At 35.3% G+C, this 19,142-nt stretch overlaps 1 protein-coding gene and 1 pseudogene across 2 annotated transcripts; one reads left to right on the forward strand and one right to left on the reverse strand.

Moving 5' to 3' along the window:
• Positions 1–3,371, reverse strand: part of LOC107704649 (adenosine deaminase domain-containing protein 1-like) — a 19,471-nt pseudogene extending 16,100 nt beyond the window's left edge.
• Positions 3,372–8,346: 4,975 nt separating this feature from the next.
• On the forward strand, positions 8,347–19,123 carry LOC107704650 (signal recognition particle subunit SRP72-like). Of its 2 annotated transcripts, XM_016507635.1 has the most exons (19): positions 8,348–8,485; positions 9,002–9,122; positions 10,262–10,385; positions 10,494–10,637; positions 10,720–10,831; positions 12,338–12,369; positions 12,541–12,665; positions 13,812–13,869; positions 14,010–14,141; positions 14,228–14,356; positions 14,430–14,502; positions 14,596–14,660; positions 15,177–15,272; positions 15,357–15,538; positions 15,748–15,885; positions 16,633–16,670; positions 16,747–16,906; positions 17,161–17,320; positions 18,838–19,123. In XM_016507635.1, the coding sequence occupies exons 1-19, from the start codon at positions 8,386–8,388 to the stop codon at positions 18,847–18,849; spliced, it is 2,001 nt and encodes a 666-aa protein (XP_016363121.1). In that variant the 5' UTR covers positions 8,348–8,385; the 3' UTR covers positions 18,850–19,123. The 2 variants fall into 2 exon arrangements, with proteins under 2 accessions (XP_016363122.1, XP_016363121.1); XM_016507636.1 differs by lacking the exon at positions 17,161–17,320 and having other exon boundaries at positions 8,347–8,485; positions 18,678–19,123.
• Positions 19,124–19,142: the final 19 nt, after the last annotated feature.

Consider the following 19,142-nt stretch of genomic DNA (forward strand, 5'->3'; position numbering starts at 1 on the left):
ATGTGGTGGCAACAGACAATTTCTCTACTTATCCTTCCTGACTCATTTGTCTGTAGTTTTGTGTTTTGTCAGGATCTGCTACATATATATATATATATATATATACATATATACATATAAATATATATATATATATGTATGTATATGTATGTATGTGTGTACATATCAGTGTCGTGCAGTGGTGTTTTAAAATGAGGAGGCATTTATATACATTATATATATATATATATATATACAGGCCTATATACTTAATGTTGTCACATTTTCCTGGTTAAATACATATTACATAAAAAAGAGAACAAATATAATTATATTTTGTATTTAATATTTTTAATACTAATTATACATTTCATAGTGTTTTATGCATTTTTATATTTATTCCAAAATAATAACTAAAGGCAGTAACAATTTCAACAATATTCTGGAATTTCTGGAGTTTACAATAAGGTTTCATTAGTTATGAATGAAAATATTTGTTCTTGTTTTAAGCATTAACCCACTTAATTCAAATTTTTCAGAAAACAAAACTTAATATCTTCATTTAACATCTCAAGTAAATGTATCTTGATTTAAGGATGTTTAGATATTTGTACAAGACAAAAATACTGACTTTATGAATTTAAGACTTTCAAATTTAAGGAATTTAATGTCAGTTTCAAAAGTGTTTGATATTGCCATTGTTGTAGATTGTAGAGAGGAATCTCAGTGATGATTGCTCAAGAAACATTTCTTATTATCAATCTTGAGAACAGTTGAGCTGCTTCATATTTTTGAGGAAACAGTGACACTTTTTACTGTTCAAGATTAATTGATGAATAGAAAGTTCATCAATTAAAACAGCGTTTATTTGGTAACAATGTAAAAGTCTTTACTGTCAATTTTGATCCATTTAATGCAGCCTTGTTGAATAAAATTATTTATTTCTTTCATAAAAAATAGTTTACTGACCCCAAAATTTGAACAGTAGTGTTTATTCTGGAATTTCTGGAGTTTACAATAAGGTTTCATTAGTTATGAATGAAAATATTTGTTCTTGTTTTAAGCATTAACCCACTTAATTCAAATTTTTCAGAAAACAAAACTTAATATCTTCATTTAACATCTCAAGTAAATGTATCTTGATTTAAGGATGTTTAGATATTTGTACAAGACAAAAATACTGACTTTATGAATTTAAGACTTTCAAATTTAAGGAATTTAATGTCAGTTTCAAAAGTGTTTGATATTGCCATTGTTGTAGATTGTAGAGAGGAATCTCATGAAAACTAAATGTTACAACAACATATCTGTGTCACATAAGGTTTCATTAGTTAACATTAGTTAACTACTTTAGTTAACATTAACTAAGAATAAACAATAGCCTACTTCTACAGCATTTATTAATCTTAGTTAATATTAATTTCAACATTTACTAATACACTATTGAAATCAAAAGTTGTGTTTGTTAACATTAGTTTATGCACTGCAACTAACAATGAACAACAGCATTTGTATTAACTAATGTAAACAAAGATTAATTAATACTGTAATAAATGTTCATTGTTTGTTCATGGTAGTTAACACTTCTACAGCATTCATTAATCTTAGTTGATATTAATTTCAACATTTAATAATGCATTATTAAAGTCAAAAGTTGTGTTTGTTAACATTAGTTTATGCACTGTGAACTAACATGAACTAACAATGAACAATTGTGTATTAACTATGTAAATGTAAACTATGTATGTGTATTAACTAATGTAAACAAAGATTAATACTGTAATAAATGTTCAGTGTTTGTTAACTCATTAAATGACATCTTATTGTAAAATGTTACCAACATTTTTTATTTGTGAACTTATGTTCAGCTGTTCTTTTAGATAGTTAACTTATTTCGGGTCATTGTCATAAAAGCTCTGTAAACACTGCCACAGACACGAAGATATATCTTTCATTTCATCACCCTGCATGCTCACTAAAAACTGAAACAGTCATCACATTTTCAGACCATTTCAAGTTTTATTTTGACGTGACACAAAGTAGTGGTATCTAAGCAGCAGAGTTGTTTACTTACCTTATAATTAGTATATATATATATATATATATATATATATACAGTATATATACATAGAGCACTCCAATATGGTGCCATTCAACATGTCAGATCACCAATGAGAACTAATGACGTCTTTCAATCAATCAAGATTCTTAATGAATAATATACTGTACACTGATGAATTTGGCAGATGCTTTTATCTGACTTACACTGTGATCCAGTTTAATCAGTTCATCAGAATAATATGAAATTCTGTTTTCTGGTAGTAAGAGGCCTAAAATCATCATTAGATTATTACCAGAAACATCTGAAGGAATCCCATCATTCTCTAGACTGGCAATGAACTCTTCAAGGGCCAGTTCAGATGCTTTGGCCCTGGCTTCTTTCTTTGTGATGCCCATTCCGGTTTTATACTGGACTCCATCAATCACAGCACAGAATGCAAAGTAAAACCCTGTTATTCCTGCTGCTCGGACACAACGAAAATAAATGTTGAATGCATGAATGAGCTGGACAATGCACAACATGAAATCAGGAGGGATACAGGGAAACGTGCCAATTACCGGTGGTAACAGTCTCTTTCATATCCAGCTGAAACTGCAGAACCTGAGAGAGCTGGTACAATGCCGACACCGGATGTGTATCTCCTTGCTTATATTTGTCAATCAGTTCACGGGGAAAGCTTTTTAGCTTGGAATCTGCAAAGGAGACAAAAGTGGCAGTGGACGATATTGATATAACATGATGTAATCCATGAGTGACTGTAAATACATTTTTGAGCTCATAAAACTGTCACTAAGTCTAAACAACAAATTCATGTTAATGCAACAAACGCATCTTAATACATGTTCCTGGTGTAATTGTGCCAATAACAGTTTTCTAAATAAAAAAATGTCTTGGCCTATGAAATGACTTTCATTTTCATCTGAGCTCTTACAGAAATCTGAGCTCTTTTGTCTGAGCTCTTACAGAAATACATCACATTATGCAAGTAAAATGGGATGCAAATGCCGTTTCATGTTGACTTTAAAACACAAAAAGTAATTTATCGACGGCAATTCATTTTTAACACTTTCAACTGGCCTTGTAAACAAATGCAACAATTTCCGTCCTAAAAAAGCAATGGTCAGCCTGTCCAGAGACACAAATGGTAGACTGAAACAAAGCATTAACCCTTTAAGGCTTAACTGATTTTGGTGAAGGAGCTCAATGGTTGTCCTGGAAGACATTTGTTATTGTTGATGTCATTGAAGTCTGAGAAAGGGGGATGGGATGAGACGTTTGTCCAGCGGTTGTGGGCCATGCTGGACCCTCTGGAGGAACCCCTCATCATCATCTTCATCTAACAGCTTTAGAGACAGAAATATGACACAATAAAGTTAGATAGCAATTATTAGAAAGAAAAACAAACATATACAGGCAGTGTTTACAGGAAAACTCACATCACAAATGATGTTAACGATGATATATCAAGCAGCTCTGTAATTCCTGATTGTTTTAAGAATGTAATGCTGCTGCTGTTTATTACACTAAGCATACATGAAGAAAGAGCGCGTTACCGTTCTAACGGCGTTTAAATTGCATGTATTAATTCCCAAACTCGCATTAAACAAATTTAAACTAAACTCGTATAACACAGTAATGCCATGTGACAGGTTAGGGCGAAATAAAATGGATTTTATGTGACCTCAGATGAAAATTAAATTAAAAGTAATTTTAGAAGTCATTACAGATAAAAAGATAGATTTTACTTTTTCACATGTTGTCACTTTTAAAAAGAATTATTGGAAAAACAGCTGGAAGAGATTTCTTATTATACACAATAATTTTCTTGTAAAAGCTCAACCTCAAAATTATTTTTTTCCATTAGTGACAGCCCAGTACAACAGCCCTTGACTAAAAGTGAAAGTGATGGACTGTGAAGGTCACCAGATAGCTTGTGCGTTTAGGGACAACAAAGGGGTTTTTAAACAGCAGTTACTCATGAAAACAGAGTTTTCCAGATATGTGTATGACTTAACACTGTGTGTGTGTGTGTGTGTGTGTGTGTGTGTGTGTGTGCGTGCTCACGCTGCGCACATGCTCTAAAAATAGAAGACCTTTAGTAACCACAAAAATGCAATGTTGACATCAAAGGAAGAGGAGACAAACTTTGCATGAGCCACATGCGATTTTGAACTACTTCAAAGGTGATAACAGTGTAATCGGTTGACAAAACAAACCCAGAAGTTCAACCCTTACAAATTTTGTGCTTTTTATTTATTTTTTTATTAGGCCTTATCTGTTCTATTCCAGTCAACGATGGCTAAAAAAGCTCAAATCTAAAATTACGCCAATTTATTTAACATTTTTGGTTACAACAAAATTCTTCTTTATCCATTTGTGTCATAGTTTTGATTACTTAACCTCGGTATTATGTATTCTATCCTATTCTGTGATTTTTTTATGCACAATGCTTTCATTTATGAAATTATCATGTGAAATCTGATCTAATAAGTAAAACCTAAAATTGTTTTCAAAAACATATATTACTGTCACTGTCAGAAATGGAGAAGCAACAGATGCAGAAGGCCTCACTTTAGCCCACTGTAGAGTTAATTTTCAGTGTTTATTTTAATGCATAAATGCGCATTGAATCCCAGTATTATTTCATTTTTATCAGCTCAGTGGAAACATCTGTGGTGTTTTTGACAGTAGAGTCCTATGGTGAGCAAAAGAGCAAGACATCCTACCTCTAAGCCCACACACTAATATTGATGCCTGGAAATACCTCTATAAGAGCATGACGTCACTGATATCATTCCCCTAACCTCTGTTTCCATGGAGAAAGAATCCCGAATCTGGTCTCAGTGTTTTTTATCCTTAATAATTAGCTGATTTGCACATGCATTAATGGCCAGAGGGTGTTTTGCAAGACCACGCCGAGTCTAGATGCTCAGGGATTGGTGTGCAATGACATGCAAAGTGCAGTGTAGGTGTTGGATTGACAAGCAACTCTGCAACTCTGTTGGATGGGTTGCAGATATTATCTTTAATCTAAATTTATATACATTATGCAGGTGTACATATTCCACTTAGTCAGCAGTCATCAACGAGCTATATGATGAGATATGTCAGACATTTCAGCTTTAATGGCCAACAGCACAACCGGCGAAAGTCAAACCAACAAGATGTTTTCTTGAAATCTAAGCCAGTTATAATAAACAGCTTTACGCTTCGAAGTTGAAACGTTTCCTTGGCATTTTTCTTTTTGAATATGTCAACTCATTCTGGAAGACAGAAAAACATGTCATAAGAATTAGTCAAGATGTTGGAAAAGGGCCCAGACTGATGATGAACTCTTTTGATTTATCACTGACATATCTGAACATCTGCTCTGATAGCAATACAGTATTAACAAGCAGAATAACCAGCAATGAAATACTGAAAGCTAACCTTTGATATATTTCATGATGATCTGTTCTAGACCTAGATTTGGTAATGCGTTTAATATGGGTTGAGTGCATGTTAGATTATTCACTAGAGAGCTGTATAATGTAACCCAGGTATTGGACATTTATTTAAAATGCATACTAGCATAGTAATAATAAAATGAAGAATTTATTTCAATTAATAAACTTAAGTATTTGACATACAGTATATGACACAATGTGTGTTTTACTGGAATATGGTTCAAATGCACCCTCATTATCCAAATCACTTCCAGTAGAGCAAATATTGTCCCTTTTAAAGAAAAGTCTGTTCACTTGGTGGCCATATTTGCAATGCCTTCGGCTATTTCAAGCATTCAAGACCAAGTCCTATCTTGAATAGAGAAATCTTAAAAACTGCGTGCAATACTCATATTTAAATATCATATTTTATATCAGCAACCTAATCTGACATTAACTGTCCCATAAATGTTGTTCCTTATGCTCAAATAGACTTAAAAAGCTTATATTTCAGGCTGGACCAGCCGATGTGCATGCACAGTCCTAAGTGCACGTTTTAAGACACTGTTTCTATGTTTCTATTCAGCTTCTAACAACTGCTGCAGTGACGCCAGGACTTTACCAATTTGCGATTGGCTCTTTAATTTAGAAGGCGGGACTTATTCCTCCATATTGTGGTTATTTTAGTAATATGAATGCATTGTCTTGCTTTAAAGTCTTTGATTAAGTCTAGAATAAGTGCCAGTTTGGCTCTAATGACAAACAGCCAAGTCAATATGTGAACTGCTTTGTATTGCTCTCTTGTGGTGCAAACTGGTAAACCAGAAGGTGCACCAACAATTCCAATATATGAGCATTTTAGGGAGAACTGTTGATATAGAAATAATGGATTTTAAAATAAATAAAATAAAATAATGGATTATATGCTACGAACACAATAAATTAGATATCAATCAACTATTGTCAATAAAACAATTGTCAATATATTAAGAACTGGAGTGTCAGTTGCCAAATTATGGCTTTCTAGAAAAGGCACAATGGAAAGCCAATGTAGAGCTGCAGAAATGTAGAATGAACTGATATCTGTTAGCAAAGAGGTCTGAAATGTTTGATGATCCGATGATGACCTACATAACCTGACCACAAAAACACAGCATTAGAATCTGACAAGTCAGTTATTCAATTCAGGCATAATATTTCTCTGTGTTTTAACCATAATCTTATATAGTATATTCACAGAGAAAGATGCGCAGTCACATTCAATGGGGGAATCTGAAGACTGCAAGTGGAGTTTACAAGCATTAAGAATGCTTTTTAATAGGTTGAAGGGAAAAAAATTGAAGCACAGTTTAATATATTTATTGGTTTTTCACATTTTTGCTATTATATTTAATCAGTTTTATGTTTTTCTTCTTATGGTTTTGGTTTCATTTTAGCATCCTCTCAGTGACATGCCCTTGGCCTGGGCCCCAAATGACTCATCATACTCCTCTGTTTTATTACAAATATCTTTTTAAAAAAAGTCTTTATTCCTGGACCAGCATTAGTTCCTACACTCCAAACAATATGAGGATACTATGATTCACGTCCCATGATTAATCTTAAATGCGCCTCAACTGTGGTCACTTTATACTGCATCCATCAACGCTTTATTTACGCCCCAAACATATAAAAAGTTGTTTATTTTAAACCTCAGATAGGGTTCCGTTCACAGAGATGAAAATAGAAGTTGTTTATGATCATGTCTTTTTCTGTGTTTATCAGGACGCATGCAAAAAATAAACACTCATCAGGTTGAAAAAGGAACAATGAGATGATTTGAAGCATTGAAAAGAATACTGCCTCTAAGTTTAGTTTAAATTTAAAGGGGTCATATGATGTTGCTAAAAAGAACATTATTTTGTGTATTTGGTGTAATGAAATGTGTTTATGCAGTTTAAGGTTCAAGAAACACATTATTTTCCACATACTGTACATACTCGCGTTTGAATCATCAGTGGCAAATTCTTTAAATGTGAAAAACTTACTTACAGTCTGTGAGTCAGAACCACTGGCATTGTAGTCTACTCTCCCAGGATCAGAAAACAGTCCTCCATAAAATGCGCAGCACACATCTGAATATTTGGGTTGAACTGTTTTGGAACAGTGTTGTAAATACAACTTAAACACTGATTTCTAGTCCTGTCCTCTTTTGGAAGGCCAAACAAAGTAGTTTCGCTTTCACAATGAAACACACAGAGCCCTCACGACATGGGGGCAGCAACAATACTACAGCGAGAATAAAAGTTACGCCTTCTTGAACATTTGGGCGGTGTTATGCAAATCTTCCCACATCGTGACGTAGACATGTGGGGGCGTGTTATTAGTCTTTGCAACTTTACAGATCTTCTTTATGCACCAAGAGCTTGTAACACTCCAAAGAGAAAGGAAAGATTGAAATCGCATCATATGACCCCTTTAAGCAATGTTTACTAAGTACCAAGTTGTGTGGTGCAGTCCTCAATGGTAATAGGGTGCTTATTCATTTAAAACTGTTAAATTGATCAATTCCAGTATTTTAAACTTTTGTAATAATAGTAATAAAATACTAATTATCATTCAACTTTACTGAAATTTTGCATAAAAATATCCTCAGAAATTTCTCTCGAATGTTCACATCCTTTTAAATCACTTTTGGTAAGTAAACATATACAAGGATAATGATGTGAAAAAACCAAATCATAAAAATCTAAAACAAAAAGAAACAAGTTTTACAAAATATTGTGAAAGTTTCATGTTTTATGGGACATTTCTTTAAAATTGGGCTTTTATTCAGTCTTGTGTGTTTACGGTATAGATCGCGGACTTTTATTATGTCTTTGGGTTTGCTGTGGGACTTTTATTCTGCCCCGGTCGCTGGTTCCGCTCATATGGCTGAAGATGGCGAGCGGATCGGGGCCCGTTTCTGCTCTCTGGACCGAAATCAACCGCTGCGGACAGAACGGCGACTTTACTAGAGCCCTGAAAGCTGCCAACAAAAGTAAAATAAAAACATATTAATCATATCTTTGTCCAGATTTCTCTCACTGTAGATAAAAACACTGTTTATCTCCATGTCTCGCGTAGCATGTGTCTAACCTGCAGTGCAGTAGATTCGCTAATGTCTGTTTTCCACACAAATTTCAGATTTTATTAAGGCAAATTGGATGTTTACTTTAATAATGCAACTCATGAGAGGCTCTTAAAGAGTGTCTTGGCAGTCTTCGAGACTTTCTGGAGGTTTGAGTGGTCTTTGCTTAGTGATTACGTGTCGTAAGGGGCTGGACTAAATGTAAACATGATTTCAAATGTCTTACTTTTATAGTTAACTTTAAAGATCTACAATTACTAGTTTTTATAAGTTTACTTTGTCTTATAATATTATCGTATTCTGTATGCAGCTTTTTTTTGTAATGAGAATTGTATGATACCAGTTTAAAATCAATATTTGAGATTTCACAAAGATATATCTCGTTGATTTTATATTTACTAATTCTTTCTTTCTCACTGTTTGCAGTTCTCTATGAAAGTAAGGACGACGTGACAGCACTGTGTTGTAAAATCGTCTGTCTGATCCAGAATGGAGGTTTTAAAGAAGCCCTGAATGTCATAAACACTCACACTAAATCACTTACCAGGTGAGAGTCACCCAGGCTGCAGCTCTATTCATATACTAGTATTTTAAACAAAATGTATGTGCTTTGCATCAATGCATTGAAATGCATTGCTTCCTCTTATTTCTAACCATTTTTAACCAAGAAAAGTTGTTGGCAGATTAGCCCAAAAACATGTAGAGAGTGGCCCTAGAAATAACCTAGCATTCCATCCAGGCAACTTTTGACATCTTTATTCTTCAATTTTGTGTGCAGTATTCTTAATCATATCACATACTAATCAGGGCTGATTGTATATACATTTCTAAGGCCTCTAAATTATCAACATGATCTTTGCTGAAAAATGTAGCTTTGCTGAAAACCTGCTGCATACAATCTACTACATGCCTTGCTATCTGTTATCTAATAGATAGTTTAGACTTTTTTTTTTAGCAAGTGAAAGGCCTTTTAGTATAATTGTACATCCATCCACCTTCACATGTCTTTTTGCTGTGAAATGAAGCAACTTGGGTTTACTTAATTATCCATAAATCATTTTGTGTAATAATCATGTTAAAATGTATCAAATATGATCATCAGGCTTTTGAGGAACATTTGTTCATCTCTCAATTATCATTGTATTGTATTGCATTGTATGTTCTGATCATCAAACATAGCATTTAAATAACACCTTACTAAGACATTTTATTGGAGATACAGAGTGATAACTGATATTTATGTCGTTTTATGTACGTATCTGCTATACTGTTATAAAGATCTCATTGACTTATATTACAAGCATCAGAATTTCATCTTATGTTTGCCCAGATAAATGTCAGCATCTGTACCAAATTGCATATTTTTGCTCAGTTTGGGCCTCTGAATAAAATCCTTGATTATGAACTACATATTAAATATGTCATACTATATGAGCCATAAAGGCTGATGTATCATATGATACATGGCAAAGATTTGTTCATTTGTTATTCTAATAAATCCCAAAGACATAGTTTAGCTGGTTCATATGTGTTGAAATCAGATTTGTTCAGAGTACAGTGCATATACAGTACCGTAAACATTATTAAGCTTCCTGAGAGTTGCTGAATGTGGTAGAGGTTTCAGCTCTTTCTGCATCTGTTCTTAGTGTAATAAAAGCTTGTGTGTTGTATTTTGTGTCTCTGTAGTGACATGATCGGGTTCGAGAAGGCCTACTGCGAATACCGTCTGAACCGGGTGGAGCATGCTTTGAAAACTATCCAGGGAATCCCAGAGCAAACAGACAAACTCAAGGAGCTCTACGCCCAAGTGGTGAGAACTGTGTGGTTTGTGTCAGCGTTTGCTGTCAGATTCAACTCTGGGGTAATGCGTTTACTGTTTTGAGTCCGAATGCAGGAGCTGATGCAGATGTGTGTGTAGTTGTACAGACTGGAGCGGTATGACGAGTGTCTGGCTGTCTATAAAGACCTGATCAGAAACTCTCAGGACGATTATGAAGAGGAGAGGAAGACGAATCTGTCGGCTGTACTAGCGGCGCAGAGCACCTGGGAGAACACGTCACCGGTGAGAAACGGATATGCTCATCTGTGGAAATGTGTTGAAGTGGTAGCATCTTATATCTTTTCCATGTTTTGTATGTATTCAGGAGGATCTGGGTTTACCGGAGAGTTCATATGAGCTGTGCTACAATGCTGCCTGCTGCCTGATTGGTCAAGGGCAGCTCAGCCAGGCCATGCAGAAACTGCAGAAGGCTGAAGGTCAGAGGTCATGCCTTTAGTTTAGGGCTAGAGCAGAGATTGCAAACTATGGGTTTGTATAATTGGAGAAAGCTAATAGTCAACATAGATCATGTGCATCTGGAATCATAAAAAGACTTGATATGCAAACTCCAAATATGTACAAGTTTGGGCTCAGCAAGATTTTTTTGAAAAGGAAAATAATACTATTATTCAGCAGGGATGGGTTAAATTCATCAAAAGTGGCAGTAAAGACATTCATAATGTTATAAAAAATTTCGATTTGAAATAAATGCTGTTCTTTTTACATTTATATTCATTAAAGAATCCTGAAAAAAGGGCACATTTCCACAAAAATATAAAGCAGCACATCTGTTTTCAACATTTATAATAACTAGATAAAAAAGTTTGTCAAGACAAACTTTGAAGTTGGCTTGAGAAAGCTGGACCAGAAAGTTAGAAAAAGTTTGAAGGTTTTCAATCTGAAGTAGTTTGGCGTTTAAAGTAGTTTTAAAGATTAAAGTTTTGAAAGCAGTAAAGTCTATCAGAAAAATAGATAATGATGCTGAAAATTCAGCTTTGAAGCACAGAAATAAATTTAAAATATATATATATATATATTTTAAAATATATTCAAATAGAAAACAGGTATTTTAAATAGTAATAATATTTCACAATATTATCAAATAAATGTGCTTAAAGGGGTCCTATTATGCTCTTTTTACAAAGTCTTGATTTTGTTTTGGGGGTGTACTAGAACAGGACTTTCTCTAGTGCAGCTCAACCAGCTCTCGTCCCATTCATCGGTATTTGTGATATCACAAATCCCAGAAAATATGTGTTGTAGTCCAAACGAGTCGTTTGTTGTAGTATATATATATATATATATATATATATATATATATAATAAAATATCTCCTTTTGAATTGGACTTTGAGCTTTGTAACTTTGCAGATCTTTTTTATGCTCAAACAGCAACATTACAGACTAACTAAAGTTGAAAAAGTGAAAAAGCATAATAGGACCCCTTTAAATATGCAATGGCAAAATGCCGTCTTGTTGGAGACCATACCTCTACAACATCTGAAGGTCTTGGTGGGGTCTTAATATGGAGTATGTTTTTAATCAACTGCTTCATGTGGGAGTGTGCTGAACTGCTGGGAAATCATGTTGTGCAATCCAAACCAGGCAGATTATTTACTGTCAGAAAAGCCTCAGGCAGTGCATTACAGCTTTTGGTTTGGCTCATAAAATCCATAGGCAGTAAAATGCTTCCTTTTTGTTTGTCTAAGAATTATCCAGTTAGCATTAAATCTCTCATGCAAGTGAATGTAATACTGTGGGTCTGTCACACTAGTCATAGGTCACTAATGCTGCGCCAGCCTATACAAAATTAGCTCCATCAGCCGCCTACACGGTTTCACTTTGAGTCTCTGCAGCTTTTAAGAATAACGTGAGTTGGCTGAGAAAAACATGAATGAGTCACTTAGTTTTTGTTTCATCCATTTGTTCTCTTTGTTTTCCCAGAGTTGTGCAGGAAGTCTTTGGCCGAGGACTCTGTGAGTAATGCATCCATATTTGTGATGTGCTTGCAACACTTATGTGCTTTCATTATTGGGTTTTGCTAATGTAAACATTAAATGCACAATCTTAATAGGGATTTCAACAAAGACCTCAAATTGTGTGCTATTATTTGATTAATTTGTTGCAATTCATTGTGATTTATTTAGGATGTGACGGAGGAGGACGTTGAAGCTGAACTGGCCATCATTCACTCTCAGATGGCTTATGTGATGCAGCTACAGGGCAGAACCGAAGACGCCCTTCAACTCTACAATCAAGTCATTAAACTCAAGTGCGTGTTACAGACTGTACTTTTTAAATACTCAACTCAACAGGTGTCCTAATGAAAATGTACTTAACCTCAGGCCATCAAAGATGCAGATGTGTTTCTTTATGGGAACAGATTTGGAGAAATGTAGCATTACATCACTTGCTCACCAATGGATCCTCTGCGGTGAATGGGTGCCGTCAGAATGAGAGTCCAAACAGCTGATAAAACCATCACAATGGACTTCAGTCCATCAATTAACATGAATCGAAATGCTGCATGTTTGTAAGAAACAAATCCATTGAGACGTTTTTAACTTCAGACCATTGCCTCTGGCTAAAAGAGTCGTCTATCCATACTTTTACTTTCTCCAGTGACAAAGTTGTCTCATCTGAATCAGGAGTGAAATATGTGCAGATTAAGCACCGTTTGCAAGCCAAAACTGTTCTAAACAGATGTGTGTGGATTTTGATGTGAGAGGACAAAAGGGGTATGGACTTTTTCCACTGGAGTAAGCTTTTTTTTTTTTTTTAGCCGTTCTTTGAACTTTTAGCCGGAAATAATGGTTTGAAGTTAACTGCTTCTGCTAAGTTAACTTCTTACAAACAAGCAGCTTTTCGCTTCACAAGACATTAATTGATGGACTGGAGTGGTATGGATTACTTGTGGATTATTGTTTTTATCAGCTGTTTGGACTCTCAATCTGACGGCACCCATTCACTGCAGAGGATCCATTGGTGAGCAAGTGATGTAATGCCAAATTTCTCCAAATCTGTTCCTATGAGGATACAAACTCATCTACATCTTGGATGTCCTGAGGGCGAGTGCCATTTCAGCAAAATGTTCTTTTTTGAGTGAACTATTCTTTTAATAATATAGCAAATAAATGCACGCTCCGGTGTTAAGATGGAAACAAATTATTAGGGGAATTAAAAGGTGCAGAAAATATTGATATTTTAAAAAATCTGTTTACATCTTTTATGTAGTATCTTGTAATTCTAATTTTTATTTACATCACAATAATTAAATTATATTCTATTCATTTATTTCTATTGCTATGATTTGCATTGGATTTATTGGAAAATTTCTATAGAAATAAAATTGATATGTATGTTAAGGTTGCCACATTAGACTCGCATAGTGAGTTTTTGTGTTTGTCTTTGTGTTCAGGCCGTCTGATGTGGGTCTGCTGGCTGTGACTGCCAACAACATCATCACCATTAACAAGGTAAATAATAGAAAACAAAAAGATTTCTCTCATGTTCTTCTTTCACATGCCTGAAGGGCCAATCATGTCAGCTGAATGATGAATTAGACCCTCAGCTTGTTTGTAACCTGCGATTTTATCAGTTTTCTTTGATCTTCCAGGACCAAAACGTGTTTGACTCCAAGAAGAAGGTGAAACTGACCAGCGCTGAAGGGGTTGAGCACAAACTGGCCAAAAAACAGTTGCAGGCCATTGAGATCAACAAAGCCCTGTTGGCTATGTACACTAACCAGGTGATCACCCAGTTTGTATTGTACAATGTTGTAGAGTTCTTCCTGATGGATGTGACCTGTTCTGACCCCTCATTGTCGTCCCACAGGCCGATCAGTGCAAAAAGCTGTTGGCAAGCCAGCAGGCCCAGAGTCCAGGTCACCCCAGACCGGTTCTGATCCAGGTGGCCCAGCTATGCCGAGAAAAACAGCACAACAAAGCCATAGAGCTCTTGCAGGTACTTTGCCCTCCTGACTCTTTCATTTTCTGCTATTTGTGGCGTTCTGTAATGGTTTCCGTCTCTCCTGCAGCGGTTTTCAGATCAGCACCCTGAAAGCGCTTCTGGAATCAAACTCACCATGGCACAACTCTACCTGACGCAAGGTATGAATACAAACAAAACAGACACTCTTACAGAGAGCAGATTGAACTTACAAGAATATTTGAAGTGCAGTGTTATGTGTGCATCTCCAACAGGTCATGTAACCAAAGCCTGTGACATCCTGAAGTCAATAGAAGAGTTTAAATATAAACCAGGAATGGTGAGATTTCATTTGCCTTTGATTATTTTTGAAGGGACTCACGAGGGCTGTTAGTGGGTTAAGATAATTGTGATTAACCTAAATTGATTTGTATTTAAACGCTGTTAAACTGAAGTGTTGAATTTAAGGATTATACATTATATTTACTGTATATTTTACAGTACTGTATATTTTATGCATATAACAAATGTGACCCTGGACCACAAAACCAGTCATAAGGGTCAATTTTTTGAAATTTGAAATAGGACAATATTTGGCCGAGATACAACTATTTGAAAATCTGAGTATAAAACTGTATGTAACTTAGCAAATTACAAATTCAGAAAATATATTTACACAAAGCATTATAAAGCATTATACATTATAGATTTTATAAATAAAAATATAGTTTTAGTAACTTTTAGCAAACTCACCATCTCTGTTGAAGGACATCAATAAAACTTCTTTTTGTTTCTTAAGAGGAACCGAATTTAAATGTTATCCTGTTCTTTTTTTCTGATATGTGTTTTTGAATAGATTTCTGCTCTGGTTACGATGTACACGAATGAAGAGGACATTGACAGCGCGATTGACGTCTTCACACAAGCGATCCAGCATTACCAGTCAGAGCAGGTAAACGAGAGTGATGGTGGTTCGGCGAGACTTTATTAGCTCAAAACTGCATACTTATATTTTTTCATCTCTACCTGCTCTCAGCCGGGGTCTGCGATCCACCTCTCTCTGGTGCGTGAGGCTGCCAACTACAAGCTGAAATACGGCCGTAAGAAAGAGGCCACCAGTGATCTGGAGCAGCTGTGGAAACAAAACACGAATGACGTCCACACGTTGGCCCAGCTCATCTCTGCATACTCACTAGTGGATCAAGACAAGGCCAAAGCGTATCCTCAAACATGGCGGTTTTGTACAGTAATATCACTGAAAGCTCAGCAGGAAGGTCACAGGTTTTATTCTGTGAGCTAGAAAGACATTTGAGCTACTTCACTCCAGGCTGCTGACTGTAAATGTACTTTGCTTTGGAAAAGGACTCAAATGCTGTGTGTTCTTGCACTGTTTTCTTGTGTTTTCCTGAGCGCTTGGTTTTATTCAGTCTGAGTAAGCATCTGCCTTCCCCGGACACCATGTCCTTCAATGTGGACGTTGATGAACTGGAGAACTCGCACGGAGCCACGTATGTCAGGAAGAAAGCTGCCAAAGTCGTGGGCGAGAGCCAGCCTAAAGAACAGGGGTAACACACACCTTCATTTTAAAACTAATTTACATTTCAAACAGAATCCAGTCCATCTGGACACATCAGTAAATTTGGTGATGTTTGTGCCCTTAATAAATCTGCATCAAGGTTTTCCAAATGAGGGCTGCATTTTGGGAATGCAATGTGCGTTAGGTTAAAGATTTGCACAATTTCCAACATGTCTGGATGGATAGAAGTTTACAGCATTTCACCAGTATTTCCGCATAAAAAAGGATTTGAACATTGGAAAGTTTAGAATTTAAGACATAAATATTAGTATTTTAACTTACTTAAAATACAATTATTATTAGGCCTATAATTATCAAATAATTTTTTATTTTACAGGACAGTTGTAATTATTATATTTATATATTCATTATATTGTTATATAAATATTTGTAATATATTAATAAGTTCATATATTCAGTATATTCCATAAATAGTTATAATATAAAATAAAACTTAAAAAATACATTTAATATTTGTTAATATATGCTTAATTTTCAAATATATGTATATACTGTATATATATGTATATTGTATGTATATATATATATATATATACTGTATATATGTGTGTATACTGTATATATATATATTAATATAAAAATAAACTTGTCTGTTCACCTTGACCATTAATGAACATCAGAAAACCTAATGAAAACACTTGTCCTTTCTAGCCTGTATCTACAGGTTTTTTTTTAACCCTCCTGTTCATTTAACACATTATTCTTTTTATTTCAGTCCACAAGATGTTAAAAAGAAGAAAAAAAAGAAGAAAGGTATGTGTGCTATTGATCTCCTTGCATTTTATTAGCACTAACAAGAATACATAGTTGTTCATATTTTTGTGCTCAGGTAAACTGCCCAAGAACTATGACCCCAAATCGACCCCCGACCCGGAGCGCTGGCTGCCGATACGAGAGCGGTCGTACTACCGCGGCAAGAAGAAGGGCAAGAAGAAGGAGCAGGTCGGCCGCGGCACACAGGGAGCAACATCTGGAGGGTCTGCTGAGCTGTAAGTTTACCATACTACTCGCATACTACTTTTTCTGCAGCATATACTACTGCATGCCAGTGTTATTTTAGCATCATTGAGATTTGTTTTTATTAATATTTTAAATCAGTTTTTAGTTTTACATTTGACCCTGCTGCATGCATACAGCACCAATGCAATACACTTAGCTTATTTTTTTTTTTAGATTTGTTCATTTATTTATTTTTAATGAACCAGAAGCAACATCAGAAATACTTTTGGTGTTTGTTTTTCAGTGACGCCAGTAAAAGCGCCAGCAGTCCGCCCACCTCCCCTCGACCCGGCTCAGGAACAGGCACCGCCACGAGCAACGCGGTTCCCCCGCGACAACAGAAACCTGCTGTGGCCGGAGCCACGCGCAAGAAGGCACCGCAGAAGAAGAAGAAAGGAGGGAAGATTTGTTTTTATTAATATTTTAAATCAGCTTTTAGTTTTACATTTGACCCTGCTGCATGCATACAGCACCAATGCAATACACTTAGCTTATTTTTTTTTTTTAGATTTGTTCATTTATTTATTTTTAATGAACCAGAAGCAACATCAGAAATACTTTTGGTGTTTGTTTTTCAGTGACGCCAGTAAAAGCGCCAGCAGTCCACCCACCTCCCCTCGACCCGGCTCAGGAACAGGGAATGCAATGTGCGTTAGGTTAAAGATTTGCACAATTTCCAACATGTCTGGATGGATAGAAGTTTACAGCATTTCACCAGTATTTCCGCATAAAAAAGGATTTGAACATTGGAAAGTTTAGAATTTAAGACATAAATATTAGTATTTTAACTTACTTAAAATACAATTATTATTAGGCCTATAATTATCAAATAATTTTTTATTTTACAGGACAGTTGTAATTATTATATTTATATATTCATTATATTGTTATATAAATATTTGTAATATATTAATAAGTTCATATATTCAGTATATTCCATAAATAGTTACTTAAAAAATACATTTAATATTTGTTAATATATGCTTAATTTTCAAATATATGTATATACTGTATATATATGTATATTGTATGTATATATATATATATATATACTGTATATATGTGTGTATACTGTATATATATATATTAATATAAAAATAAACTTGTCTGTTCACCTTGACCATTAATGAACATCAGAAAACCTAATGAAAACACTTGTCCTTTCTAGCCTGTATCTACAGGTTTTTTTTTAACCCTCCTGTTCATTTAACACATTATTCTTTTTATTTCAGTCCACAAGATGTTAAAAAGAAGAAAAAAAAGAAGAAAGGTATGTGTGCTATTGATCTCCTTGCATTTTATTAGCACTAACAAGAATACATAGTTGTTCATATTTTTGTGCTCAGGTAAACTGCCCAAGAACTATGACCCCAAATCGACCCCCGACCCGGAGCGCTGGCTGCCGATACGAGAGCGGTCGTACTACCGCGGCAAGAAGAAGGGCAAGAAGAAGGAGCAGGTCGGCCGCGGCACACAGGGAGCAACATCTGGAGGGTTTGCTGAGCTGTAAGTTTACCATACTACTCGCATACTACTTTTTCTGCAGCATATACTACTGCATGCCAGTGTTATTTTAGCATCATTGAGATTTGTTTTTATTAATATTTTAAATCAGTTTTTAGTTTTACATTTGACCCTGCTGCATGCATACAGCACCAATGCAATACACTTAGCTTATTTTTTTTTTTTAGATTTGTTCATTTATTTATTTTTAATGAACCAGAAGCAACATCAGAAATACTTTTGGTGTTTGTTTTTCAGTGACGCCAGTAAAAGCGCCAGCAGTCCGCCCACCTCCCCTCGACCCGGCTCAGGAACAGGCACCGCCACGAGCAACGCGGTTCCCCCGCGACAACAGAAACCTGCTGTGGCCGGAGCCACGCGCAAGAAGGCACCGCAGAAGAAGAAGAAAGGAGGGAAGGGAGGATGGTAGATAGAGAGAGATTTCATCTAAACTTTGGTTTGCTTGTTTTTGAAACACTGAGAAACAGTTGTAATAATGAAGACACCACCCGCTCCAGTGGCCTGGAGGATGAATTGCAAAAGTTTTAGTCATTAAATTCTGAAGGATGAGGAAAGAGAATGTGATTTTTGAACGTCAAAGTGTGAGCGACGCTGTCATATGGAATAATTGGGAATCTGTTTTTTTTTTTTTTTATAACCATCCAATCCACTGTGTACATGCATTACTATCAATGTTAAAGAGTTGGGGCCTTTCTCCTTTGT

Source organism: Sinocyclocheilus anshuiensis, unplaced genomic scaffold (assembly GCF_001515605.1).
Source record: "Sinocyclocheilus anshuiensis isolate Anshui unplaced genomic scaffold, SAMN03320099.WGS_v1.1 scaffold1646, whole genome shotgun sequence".
Classification (NCBI taxonomy): Eukaryota; Metazoa; Chordata; class Actinopteri; order Cypriniformes; family Cyprinidae; genus Sinocyclocheilus; species Sinocyclocheilus anshuiensis.